Source organism: Nannobrachium achirus (assembly GCF_963921795.1).
Source record: "Nannobrachium achirus genome assembly, chromosome: 4".
NCBI classification, from domain to species: Eukaryota; Metazoa; Chordata; class Actinopteri; order Myctophiformes; family Myctophidae; genus Nannobrachium; species Nannobrachium achirus.
The window spans coordinates 7,835,239-7,849,841 of record NC_137813.1 but is presented as its reverse complement, the minus strand read 5'-3'; the positions used below and the strand labels follow the sequence as shown (position 1 = coordinate 7,849,841).

The 14,603-nt window shown below is 38.2% G+C and overlaps 1 protein-coding gene across 1 annotated transcript; it reads left to right on the top strand.

Moving 5' to 3' along the window:
• Positions 1-333: 333 nt before the first annotated feature.
• On the top strand, positions 334-5,243 carry LOC308282604 (GTPase IMAP family member 4-like; the record flags this gene model as incomplete). The annotated part of the gene is made up of 2 exons (XM_080722991.1): positions 334-379; positions 4,507-5,243. The coding sequence occupies 2 exons, from the start codon at positions 334-336 to the stop codon at positions 5,241-5,243; spliced, it is 783 nt and encodes a 260-aa protein (XP_080579117.1).
• Positions 5,244-14,603: the final 9,360 nt, after the last annotated feature.

Sequence of the window (14,603 nt, the reverse complement as noted above, 5' to 3'; positions counted from 1 at the left end):
AGACAACATATAACATTTAACATTTATCAAACAAGGTATGCCAAGAACAATAGCCGTAGTCAGCTATGAGGTCTGTGTCCGGACCTCGACAATGATTTCCTACTCAAAAATAAAAAATAGGGATAACTTCAATGGGTTTATGTGTAGGTGAAACTTTTGTGTAATTTCCCCACAAATATAGTAAATAAGATTCAATTAGCAAACTACACATGATTGCTTGTCAGCAGAAGTGTCACCTTCCTTGTCCTGACTATGGCCATAGATTAGAGCATACACCTTCTGCATTAAGTCTGTCACCTGATTGTTTTCTGGACTGCTGATGTTGTCAAACACATGGCACCTGCCACCACACTGCTCAACTATGGCCTTCAGACCGTCAGTGCGTTTCACAAATGCTGACAGGGACGTGTTTTCACGTTTTAGACTGTCACCATGAGTAAAGAGGACAATAGTCTTCTCTCTAATGTCACCAAAAGCCTTTTCCAACTTTTCCAGTAGGTTTCTCTCACCATCTGTGAATCTGCCTAACTGCATCACCAGTAAGTACACACAAGGCCCTGACTGACAGAGATCTCTGCATTTCTTTATTTCTTTATTTTCTTTTGGTGTTTGCATGTCTACTTCCTTATAGAAGAAGTCTGGCGTATCAATGACAATGCATTTTTTACCCTGGATAGTAACTTCTCCTTTCTGACACTCTCTAGTAAGTGGTACTGGGTTCATTTCTGATGGGAAGTCTGGCTTTCCCATGATTGTATTTCCACACGCACTCTTTCCAGTGCCCGTCTGTCCAAGCAGAACAATGTTGATGATGTCACGATGTCCTATGTAAAACATGAACGAGACAAACAAAACTATTAACATAAATTAGCAATGATGAATGGCTGATAATGTATCAGACTGGCATTCGTCATTGGGACTGAGGACCAGCCTTATCAGCCAGAACATTGGACTGGGAAAATCTGGAAATCCCAGCACCCATATTACCATTGACAGTATTGTTAATCTGTTCGTGCAAGTGTTGGTCAAATGTTATTTTATTGCTGTCTTATAACCCAGCATTCTTTGTTGCCCTTTGTTTTTCTAGATCAGCTTGAGCTGATCTGCCTCCTTCATTCCAGAGTGCTAATTTCTTTCATATAATGTAGAGTGAAGTACAGTAACTTAAGGCATACCTGTCATTCTTGTTTTCGAAGATGGCATCTGGCCACTATAACACAAAGGCAAAATTAATATATATATATATATATATATATATATATATATATATATATGGGGGGGGGGGGGGGGGGGTTAACAATGTTTTGTAGATACAATTGAAAGATAACAAAAGGAAAGGAAATGACATGATCAAAAATCCGCCATTTTCTGTTTACCTGGTGGTGGTGGCTTCACCCCTCAGTTTTAGGATTAACCTTTCCAGAGAACTCAGTGGCAGCACAACAAGGAATTCCTTCTCCTGATTGGTTATCTCCAACTGATTAATTTGCTTTGAGCTGTCATCTCTTATCACTTCTAAAGACATGTCAGCCTGTATATCACTTTTGCTTTTAGCATTAATTATCTTAAAGTCATTTTGTAAGATCTCAATTCCTTGTTGTGCTGTTTTATCTTTCCCCAAGATGAGGCGTTCAAGGGACCTTTTGCCATCACTGTCTTCTCCCAAAAGAGCAATTGAAATCTGCTGTTCTGTGAAACAGATAGAAATAGTTTTTTTTGTGTTAAATGGTTGTCATGCATTCTAATCTTTAAATTAGTAGTGTGTAGTATATATATATATATATATATATATATATATATATATATATATATATATATATATATATATTTTTTTTTTTAGTATAACTACATATTACATTAATTCAAGGGTCATCACCATGCTAGCTTGTGGTAAACATTTTTGTCCAAATACTTTTTTGCCCTAAATGAACATTACCATCCACAAATGGAACCCAATGGACCCATAGCGCTGGTGCTGCAGATACATTGTTTGTTGGACACGTTTGTCCATGTACAGACATCCGGGTTTCCCAAAGCGATTTTAGCCCATCGTAGCTCACGCATGGTCGTAGAGAGTGACCAAGCCCCGATCGTCATGTTTCCGTGTTATATGGGTTCAGGCAGAGCGATTTATTTAGCCCCCAAACAAAGGGCTGTCTCAGACCTGTCTAAATACGGTACCGTTTTCTATAATTACCCGTATCCTCCATTTCTTAAAGTGTAGGCACCATGCAATTTGCCTTGTAAAACTGTTGACACATGTCTCTAAAGGTCCCCCTAGGGCCTAAGTATTTTTTACATATATTTGAGTCATATTAGTTTGAAAATACAGTTACATTTGAGGTTTATAAATTAATAAGACAAACTGCGGCCATTTTGTGAGCTTGTAGATCGGCTAATTTCAAATGGTCGAAATGTATAGTGATTAATGTATGTTTTGTAGGCCTAATAATAATTAAACAAAGTATTTTTAATAACTTTTTTTTAAATAACTGCAGGGGAGTAAAAGTAGCCAACAATGTTTTCTTTTGAGATGAAGTGGAGTAGAAATAAAAGTACTGAAAATGTGAAACACTCCAGTAAAGTAAAAATACCTCAAACTTGTAGACCCCTACTTAAGTACAGTATCTGAGTAAAGTAAATGTACTTAGTTACTGACTGCAGGCGAGCCGATTAGGAGAGCTGGTCGCGGCTATCTCCGCCTCACTCAGTAGGCCTACATCAGACTTACTGATAGACTTAAGTCTCCTGTTATTTATAGACTTAAGTCTCTGTTTATTTGACCATGTCTCCAGAATGTCCCCCAAAACAAAAGATTATTTTCAGTTTTTGTGTGATAAGTAGGCCTAACCCATGTGTCAAAGACCCGCTGATATGCTGCCACGGCCATTATACTGTAGCTCCTTGGCTATATTTGATATGCAAATCGCCAGGGCCGTATTTGACTGTTCTTTTTGTCTGTTCTTTTTGTTGAAATGTGTGAGCTCTCTCTCTCTCTCTCTCCCTCTCTCTCTCTCTCTCTCTCTCTCTCTCTCTCTCAGTCTCTCTCGCCATGCCACCCACCCCCCCACAAACGCATACAAAACACACACACAAGGGGTGGGGGCAGTGCATGCTGTTATGTAGAGATATTCATTTAAAGAGCTATAGTCTAGTCAACCTTTTCTTGAAAAACGGATGCTAAATAAATAAAAAAATGTTCGAAAATATTTTATAAAAAGAAAGAAATATCCTGTTTTCTGACGGTCTGAGGTTGGCAGGTATGGGCTAAATAAGTCGCTCTGCCCGAACCCATGTAAACACGGGAACATGACGGTCGGGGCTTGATGCATGAGCTACGATGGGCTAAAATCACAGGAAACTATGAATGATGACCCCTGAGTTAATTACAGAGTTGCTGTATAGTCTTGGGTCTCTCGCCACCGTCGACCCATATCTTTTTAGGGGTCTCGCCTCGCACGCAAACTAGCCTATGCATATCAATAGACCTGTATAGTAGGTGTTGAGAGCATCCAGATAAGCGACCCCCCAAACATTGAATCACTACTGCACCACGTTAATTATAATCATTATTGCAATTAGATTCTTTTCTTTTGCACATTCAGGCTACAAAGTTCAGTGTTATTGAACATGTATAAAAACAAAAATAAAATAAAGATATACAGTGGATTTTCAATACATTGTTAAATGATAGTTTGAATAATCAATAATGTACTTACTCTGAGACATTTTGTCCTTCTTTGTTTCCCCCAGAGAGACGGACTGGAATCGAATGATGTGTGCCAGTCTTATATGTGCCTGTTATGTGCCTGTTTAGGGGGTGTGTTCAAAATCATCTTGGCCAATATAAACTGAACACAATATTTCTATATTCAATTATCCCTGCCTTCACTTGTTCAAGTTGAAATGGGTTCCTTTCTTTCCCAACCTTCAGATCCTTCCATTCCTGCCGGTAAGGAAAAACATATATAAGATTTAGTGGTTATTTGAACAAGGTATTCCAATGTATTTTGCTATAAATGTCATCACATTCAGATAATGGCAAATGAGCAAACAAAACATTTAAATAATTGGTGGTTAGCATATGTTTTTTACATTATTTATTAATTTATTGTTATGGTTGGTGTGTAGCCAGATTCATTAGAAAAGCACAAAAAATATTTTACTTTAATTCACATTCATTATTATTATAATTAGGCTTTAATTATTGTGTTGATGATGATTATTATTATAAACTTAATTTGTATAGCGCCTTTCATGACATGAAATGCAACTCAAAGTGATTTACAGAGCAAGAATAAAGCAGGAGTGTTTTAAAGATAAGATAAAATGATTTAACATGATGATGATGATGATGATGATTAGGACTAGTAGATAGTAGATAGATAGATTAGATAGTAGCAGTATCAGCAGTCGTATTATTATTATTATTATTATTACCCTTATTATTATTAGGCCTATTATCACGCTTATAATAATGATAATAATTATTATTTATATTTTTAGGTCCTGACCTGAGAATTGTTCTGATTGGAAAAACCGGCGTGGGGAAGAGTGCGGTCGGCAACACGGTCCTTGGAAAAATTGCATTTAGAAGTGTACTCTCTGCCAACTCAGTGACAGCGAGATGTGATAAGCAAAGCATTACATGGTGCGGCAGAAAGATTAGTGTGGTAGACACACCAGGCATCGTTGACACACACGCAAAGGCTGAAGACATCACACGTGAAATTGTGAGATGCATTCAGTTTTCTAGCCCGGGCCCTCATGCACTCGTGATCATCCTGCAACCAAATCGATTCACCGATGAAGAGAAGAATTGTGTGAATGCCCTGCAGAAGCTGTTTGGGGAAAAGGCTGACCAGTACATGATTGTGCTGTTCACCCGTGGTGATGATATGAAACGTGCAAACAAATCCATTCAGGAGTTTGTGCGCCAGTCCCCGGCGGGGCTTCAAGAAGTAGTCCGGCGCTGTGGAAACAGGTTCCACGTCTTGGACAACATAAGCGGAGACAGAAATCAGGTAGTTGAGCTCATCAAGAAAATTGATGCCATGGTTGCAGTAAATGGAAACTCATGCTACACCAATGAGATGTACCAAGAGGCAGAGGGGTGCATTCAACAAGAACAAGAAAAACAAAGAGTGTCAAGAGAAGAGGCTGAAAAGAAAGAATATGCATTCAGCTTCTTAGCAAAATTGAAGGACTTGGCCATACGCTTCCTGGAGGCACTTGCGATATGAATTTAGTAATCACTATCCACACTGAAGGCCTATCAAGAGAAAATGATCAAAAATGATCTATAGGCCTACGCTCCCTCCAGATCATGAATAAAATTACGGACACATTTATGCTGTGAAATTATAGCTAACAAAATAACCTGCATATTATATAGCATCATTGTGCATACGGATGAGTGATTTTATATAATAAAATTAAGTAAAGTAAATTGTCACTTCAATCTTGAATCTGTTGATCTATGTTTGAAAAGCTTGTGATTCAGAATGTTCACAGTTAGGAGATGTAGACCTACTAGGGCCATGCATTCCTGTGTGATGAAATACTAATAAAAAAAAGAATAATGACAAAAGCATTTTTTTTACTGATTAATTTACAACAGCAACTAATTAACTTCAAAATATATGTAAATGTTTCAAATGTTTTAATTATTTTGTTTCGGGGGAAACTTCAGATCAAAACTGATGGTACTTGTGTGATATGAGGACAGTATTTATCATTATCAGTGATCATTTGAGGAGTCAGACAGTGATTGTTAGTCAGGATGGTGGTCCCTGGTACACGATCAGTTTAAACACTCTGAGAATAAGAATACAAATTCATGCATTTGTTTTGACCATGCTGGGATTTATTATTTGCATATGTTGGGATATTTATTTGTATAGTCTGCCTCAGAATGAACCAAATCTCTAGCTAGTAACATAACATAACTTAACGTTTTAATCCTGTGAATGCTTTCTTTATAATTGGTTAATTTATGTAGTGTCCGTGCAAATCAAGGATATTTAATTTTTAATTTTATTTATTTATTTGCACAAAAAAAAAAAAAAAAAAAAAAAAACGGTACAAGGGTAATATTATTACAAAGCATGGAAATAAGTGCAGGTGAGAGTAAAACAAAAAAAAAAAAAGATTTAGGCCTATGGTTGCAGAAAAAGCGTCTATACGGTATACATTTCAAACTAATTATCATAAATATATAATATTAATAATATTGAAAATGTATAATTCATTGAAAAATACATTGTGGTGATTTTAAACCTGAAAGTCTGCCACTAGCGTCTCAATTCTGGGGTCAACATTCACCGGAAGAGCAGATCTACAATGTGTTCATTGTGTTGCGTTGCACACGCCTGATATGGAAAAATGCCCCCCCTCCCCACAAACCTGGGAAAAATATTTAAGGTATAAATAAATAAAATATATATGAACCTGTGAAAGACAATTGACTTCTACCCAAGCCATACTATAAAATCTCACTTTTTATGCTGGAAAGCATCTTCAGCCTCACAAAAACCCTACTCGATCACCTACATTCCTCAAATTTGGACCTAAAATGATCTTGTCTGTTCAGTTACTTGTCTGTTCCATACCCTGAGCAAATATTGTCATATTAGAATTATTCATTATTTTTTTTTGCCAAAATTAATTAGCCCCTGCTAAAATGTTAAGATGAACCAACTAAACCAATTTAAGCAAAACTTAAAGTTTTATGTTTGATTGTCTAACTTAAAGGTTTTCTGAAGTTTACTTAAACATTTGAGTTTTCCCAAATTCTATTTTTTACAGTGAGCTATGACAGAGGGTAGCATACAAATGACGTCTAAAAAGGAGTGGGATCAGGTGAGAGTGGGACATTTTTACCACCAGTGGAGGTAATGAAGTCACGTTCCTTCCCCTGGCTGAGAAAACAGTGAAGGCTGATTAAAGTCTATCTCACAAGCTATCATTGAATACAGAATACATATAATTTCATCCTATTTGTAATGAAAATAAATGTTAAGACAAGGCAAAACTATGGATGAATGACACCAAAATAAATCAAGTAACTTGGTATAAAATGGTTTGGGATCATAACGGATGACAAACTTGATTTGGAAAAATGAAAACAATAAAAGAAAACATAATGATATAAAACATGCTCAAACTAAAATTAAACAATTAAATCAGGAGGCCTTATTCATTAGGCAGGTGTATGTAGTGTATACAGCACTGTCAGATTTTACAAACAGGGACATTCTCTATAAGCCTTTAGGCCTCTACATCTCCCTGCACAATATGGGTAGGCTATATAATATTTCCATCAGTTTACAACCTTTCTGTTCAGATAAATACAACTACAAAGGAATAAATAGGAAAGGCAAAATACAAGTGGGCTTGACCTTTGGGCAAGTAGAACATGACCTGGACTTGCCCGACGGGCAAGTGCTTCTGAGACCTAAGTGTCAACGCCTGGCCTTGTTCCCAGGCCAATTTTAGGCTTTTCCACCCCCCAAAAGCTAGCTTCAAGTACTCATAATCCCTGGCTAGATCCCCCATCCCTTTATAAATCGTTCGATCAGCTAGGTCCATGTGATAAGAATCAAATGAACCAGTGCGGGGAAACGGATTTCCCACCTGTGTGGCTAAACTTTCAGACAATCCAGCCAAACTATTCACGAAAGGGGTGGTATAAAAACCACCAATCTGTCTCTCAACATATTGTATAGGTAATTCTTTTGGAAGCGGTGGCTGTGGAGGGGTGGAGACGGAGGATTTAAACGCCACCTTTGGGACCTCATCACTATATTTAAATGGAATGCACTTGGGAGCAAGGTTCCTTGCTCTCATCATTACGTTTTAATCTTTTAAATCAGAGGTCTTCAACAGGGGGTCCGTGAAGGTAATGCAGGGGGTCCGCAAAATTGTTGCTTTATTTAAAAAATTGCCATTTTTCTTTAAACATTTTAAAATCATTTTCCACATTTATGTTAAAATAAATCATGAATCATAAATCATCCATTTTGAATAGCTTGTATACTGTAGCCTACATGATTATTGTGCAATTGACAGATTGTTGATAGTAATGACATTGGTTCTCAGTTAATAAGGAGTATTTAATAAGGAGTTTAGAACTGGTAGTGGTATGGCCACCCTGCACCTTGTGCATGTATGTTAAACAAAATAATATATATTATATATATATATATATATATATATATATATATATATATATATATATATATATATACCCCACCCTACGAGGTGGTAGGGGGTCCCCGCTCAACATCCCCATCAGTTTGGGGGTCCCTGACCTGAGAAAGTTGATGACCCCTGTTTTAAATAATGGCATTTTAGTGAGTTAGTGAGAAGAGAAACAATTTAGTGAGAGTGAGAGACCATGCACAGTGTGTTTTCACCACATACACCCTTCAAACTAGCTAACTATAAAACACCAACCAGTATTGTACCACAATAGAATAATCCACTTATTTTCAACATAGGCTTCTCTACTATGTATTGTCCCACAATACAAACTGAATAATCTAGTTATTCTTAACACAGGCTTCTCTACTATGTATTTGTCCCACAATTCAAACTGAATAATCCAATTATTCTCACGCACTTCTCTACTATTTATATACCGGTCTACCAACTGCGACAGCGTCATACTCGTCAGTATAATCTCACTGTCCACTGGTACTACAATATTGAGTCCACCTCAATCAGAAGTCCTGCGGCTCCGAGACTAGCTCGAGTCCAACACTATGCCCTCCTGTCTAATACAGGAGGGAGTCACACTCAAACTGGGAAAACCAGTTACGGTGTCACTAACTTATGTGGTCTTATTCTATTATGGGTCAAGTATACATTATACTGAGTAGCAACTAGCAACAAATACAAAGTAACAAAATCGTGGGACATCAGATGAATGAAGACATCTGATGACGCACGCACGCACCCCCCCCCCCCCCCCCCCCCCCACACACACACACACACACACCTGGGTGAGCAACACACACACACACACACACACACACACACACACACACACACACACACACACACACACACACACACACACACACACACACACACACACACACACACACACACACACCGCCACCCCCACACACGCACAGGCACCCCCTCTCTCTCTCTCTCTCTCTCTCTCACACACACACACACACACACACACACACACACACACACACACACACACACACACACACACACACACACACACACACACACACACACACACACACACACATCTCTCTCTCACACACACACACACACACACACACACACACACACACACACACACACACACACACACACACACACACACACGCACACACACAAACACACACACACACACACACACACACACACACACACACACACACACACACACACACACACACACACACACACACAGGAGATGGAGCAACGTGTAACCACAGTGCAGGAAACGTTATCTGGGTCGCGGCTCCTAACTGAAGGATGGCAGGAAGTTAGATTCTTGCATTCTGCACGTAACTATAGAGCCTACTTGTACAGTCATCTCACTCAATGAGCAACAATCTTTCTGAGAAACATTAGAAAAACATATGGAAACTTATTGAGAAACACCGCCTGAACCAGGGTTTCCGCCACCGTTATATAGGCCGGGCACAGCTCTGGTGCATGCATCCTGCCTCGCTGCACATTAACATCAGTGCACATTAACATTAATTTACAACATCAACTCATTTTTTAATTAACTTCAAAATATATGTAAATGTTTCAAATGTTTTAATTATTTTGTTTCGGGGGAAACTTCAGATCAAAACTGATGGTACTTGTGTGATATGAGGACAGTATTTATCATTATCAGTGATCATTTGAGGAGTCAGCCAGTGATTGTTAGTCAGGATGGTGGTCCCTGGTACACGATCAGTTTAAACACTCTGAGAATAAGAATACAAATTCATGCATTTGTTTTGACCATGCTGGGATTTATTATTTGCATATGTTGGGATATTTATTTGTATAGTCTGCCTCAGAATGAACCAAATCTCTAGCTAGTAACATAACAACATAACTTAACGTTTTAATCCTGTGAATGCTTTCTTTATAATTGGTTAATTTATGTAGTGTCCGTGCAAAGCATCAAGGATATTTAATTTTTAATTTTATTTATTTATTTGCACAAAAAAAAAAAAAAGAAAAGAAAGAAACGGTACAAGGGTAATATTATTACAAAGCATGGAAATAAGTGCAGGTGAGAGTAAAAAAAAAAAAAAAAAGATTTAGGCCTATGGTTGCAGAAAAAGCGTCTATACAGTATACATTTCAAACTAATTATCATAAATATATAATATTAATAATATTGAAAATGTATAATTCATTGAAAAATACATTGTGGTGATTTTAAACCTGAAAGTCTGCCACTAGCGTCTCAATTCTGGGGTCAACATTCACCGGAAGAGCAGATCTACAATGTGTTCATTGTGTTGCGTTGCACACGCCTGATATGGAAAAAAGCCCCCCCTCCCCACAAACCTGGGAAAAATATTTAAGGTATAAATAAATAAAATATATATGAACCTGTGAAAGACAATTGACTTCTACCCAAGCCATACTATAAAATCTCACTTTTTATGCTGGAAAGCATCTTCAGCCTCACAAAAACCCTACTCGATCACCTACATTCCTCAAATTTGGACCTAAAATGATCTTGTCTGTTCAGTTATCCATACCCTGAGCAAATATTGTCATATTAGAACTATTCATTAGTTTTTGTTGCCAAAATTAATTAGCCCCTGCTAAAATGTTAACTCATTCTGTGCCAGATGCCAAAATGGCTCCAAGGTAGCTGTGCCACGATTTTGTATGTTTTTCTTTACAATGCAATGAAAAAAAAAATGTTTATTTTTATTTTTATATAATTTCCCCTACAGAAACAGACACAGTCGTTGTGATTCAGTGGCAAAAAGAATTTTGTCAATCGGACAAATGGTTCCAGAGATAGAGCTGTTTGAATCAAAAAAATCGAACCTCGGTTCGAAGTGGAGTGGTGAATTTGAGCAGCTGTACCCTATGTGAGTGAGTGAGTGAGTGTAAACTGTGCCTGTGAGTGAGTGGTGAGTGTGCCTGGCCTGCACAAAACAGCGCCCCTCCATTAACTAGTGTGTTGTGTGTAGCCACTCAAGGTATTGCCAGGCTACGGACGGACACGGCCAGCCAGCCACCCAGCCACCCACCCAGCCACCCACATACCCACGGACATACCTGTCTATTGGGAGCGCTTTCACCGCTCCAAAAAGTGTCCATCCACTAGAATGAACACACGTTTTCTCAATCAGCTAAACGAGGGAGCCAACACACAAACAGAGAAAACCATCTCTCTGATCTCAGGTCATTTTGACATCTTAAAAAAAAAAAAAAAAATAAATAAAAAAATAAAATAATTCTTTCTATACAAAAAACACCAAAGACGTCAAAGACGTCATTGGTTGGCACCCAGGACCATTGAAAAAAAACGTCAAGAGACGTCATTGGCACTGATGAACCAACTAAACCAATTTAAGCAAAACTTAAAGTTTTATGTTTGATTGTCTAACTTAAAGGTTTTCTGAAGTTTACTTAAAAATTTGAGTTTTCCCAAATTCTATTTTTTACAGTGAGCTATGACAGAGGGTAGCATATAAATGACGTCTAAAAAGGAGTGGGATCAGGTGAGAGTGGGACATTTTTACCACCAGTGGAGGTAATGAAGTCACGTTCCTTCCCCTGTCTGAGAAAACAGTGAAGGCCGATTAAAGTCTATCTCATTGAATACAGAATACATATAATTTCATCCTATTTGTAATGAAAATAAATGTTAAGACAAGGCAAAACTATGGATGAATGACACCAAAATAAATCAAGTAACTTGGTATAAAATGGTTTGGGATCATAACGGATGACAAACTTGACTGGGAAAAATGAAAACAATAAAAGAAAACATAATGATATAAAACATGCTCAAACTAAAATTAAACAATTAAATCAGGAGGCCTTATTCATTAGGCAGGTGTATGTAGTGTATACAGCACTGTCAGATTTTACAAACAGGGACATTCTCTATAAGCCTTTAGGCCTCTACATCTCCCTGCACTATAGACGGGTTTCTTGTTTACAAACATTGAGACTAAATGCACAGCTGACTGTATCATGTAATCAATTCCGTCCAATCCCCAAACCTGTTGTTTTGGGGAGCGCTGGTTTCATTGGCTAATTTTGGTACGGACCCTGCGCACGCATCTAGTTTTATCAGTGTAACGTGGACCAGAAACCCGTCTATATGGGTAGGCTATATAATATTTCCATCAGTTTCCAACCTTTCTGTTCAGATAAATACAACTACAAAGGAATAAATATACAAAAAAATATAACTTGAAACGAGTGACTGTATGGGAGGAAAGAAAAGGTAGTGAGCAGGTTCTTATCAAATAGCCTAAGCTCTGTGCACATTGTGGGAATCATATGAAATGGCCTTGACTGGCGCACAAACACGTACAGTGAAGTTAGAGTAAATTATTTCCCTCTAGATACTGTATATTAAAGTAGAAGTGAAAATATGTCAAACGTAATGGACACTCAAGCAAGAGTGAGTAAATGTATTTATTTAATTTAATAGGCCTACTTTCCATATTTAAGCAACCAAGTAACTAAATAGCCATCTTCTCACTCAGGTATTTTGAACAAGGAACATTATGTAGAACTAGAAAATATTGTTCCTTCGAAACAATTGTGGGCTCGCTTCAAGCCAGAAAACGATGGCTATAAAAGTACAAAATGTCAAGATCGCAGGCAGTGCTCTCTTTGACATTACTGACGCAATCGGACGCTGCATGCATGACTTGAGGCATTTTGTTCCAAAAATGTGTTATGCAAAAGTTGACCCGCTGGTGGCGCTATAACAGGCCAATTTGAGAAGGCATCTGTTCCTTGACCTAGTGGGAATGTGCTTGCAAGATTTCACGCACATCGCAGGCTGTGTTCATGATTTGAGGTGTTTTTGGCCACTTTATTTTTTTTTGTGTGTGTGTACACGTTAGATAAAGGTCCTTAGATTGTGTGTAGAATGTTTCATGCAAATTGCGAAAAAAAAATCCCAGAATAAAAACGGGTTTAAGAGTTTCACAAACTGCTCAAAATGATATAGCGCCCCCCTTTGGACAATTGGAATAAGATTGGTTTCAGTGATATTTTGACTAAAGCAGAGCAAGGACGCCAGCACTCACTTTAGATAGACTTCTTGTTTATTCAAATATTTCCCCCCAGCAGCCAGTAACATGTGGACGTTTCGGCCTGACAGGCCTTCCTCAGCGTGTAACTGAAGACATACTAACATTGTGTCACTTACAAAGGGGACCTGGCCGTGCCACACTGAACGGTCCGAGTGAAACAAAGCAGATACTTCAATATACAGCTAGTACACAATACTTAATTTTTTCTTTATACATGTTTTCAAATAAACCCGGGGTCATAATAAACAAGAAACAAAAATACAAATATACATTCACATACATTTGTTCCATTATTTTAAGACAAAGACCTAGTCTGTGCAGGTCAAAGACCCCTATATAAAGACAGACCCAGACTGACTCAAAAGCTTACAATAGACCAATAGAAAAATACAAATAAAAACTTAAAAACACACAGTCGTGTTTTTCATATCACACACGACCTGCAAGGAGAGGCTTTACTTAATCAAGGATGCCAGAAGCCCTGTATGCTTCACAAAAAAACAACCCAATAATAGTTCTTCATTGAGCCCTTTCGGGTGCTCAGTTTGAAGGAAATTAATCCACCAAGCTTCTCTCTGCCAAATCAAGTTGGGCTCCCATCGACTTTCTATACAGGAGGAAAATACCCAGAAAAATACCCTTTTTTGGGGGTATTTAAGTAGGATGTGAGAGGTATAACTAGGGGTTTGTCATGATGCTGAATCCATTGCAAGCATTTGTTTTGCACAAAAAGCATTCCTTGGGCTACAAATGGCCCCCATAAATGATGGTTTAGTGATGAAAAGTGATGAGTCACTTTTCACAGTTTTGTGGCCGTTTTCTGGGGCCATTTGTAGCTTACAATGGATTCAGCAACAGGGCAGTGGGGGAGGGGGGGGGGGGGGTTAAAGTCACACAATAGTACTGTACGCAATAATAGTGTTCATAGACGAGAGGCACTGTTGACATCTGTTCATAGACGAGAGGCACTGTTGACATCCAACAGTAGATTGGCTATTTTTAAATAGCTGATGTACTACTGGGTCCTAGTGCCTCACGTAGGAAGTCCTGCACATGAAGAAGTCATGCATGCATGCTGATACTAACTAGGCTCCAGCCTGCTTAGCTTCTGATAGCAGCTGAGATCAGCCCTGTTCTGGGTAAACTACATGAGCCAGTATATAGATGACAAGTGTTCAAGATGGCAGCCAGCAGGTTTGATAATATGGTGGAAAAGTTCATTATTTCCGTATTAGTGGAGGCTCTAGCCCACATTTTACTTCAAGTCATGATGCAAAGGTCCCCTTTGGTATGGAAGTACCTTAGGGCCATTGGAAAGAATTTATC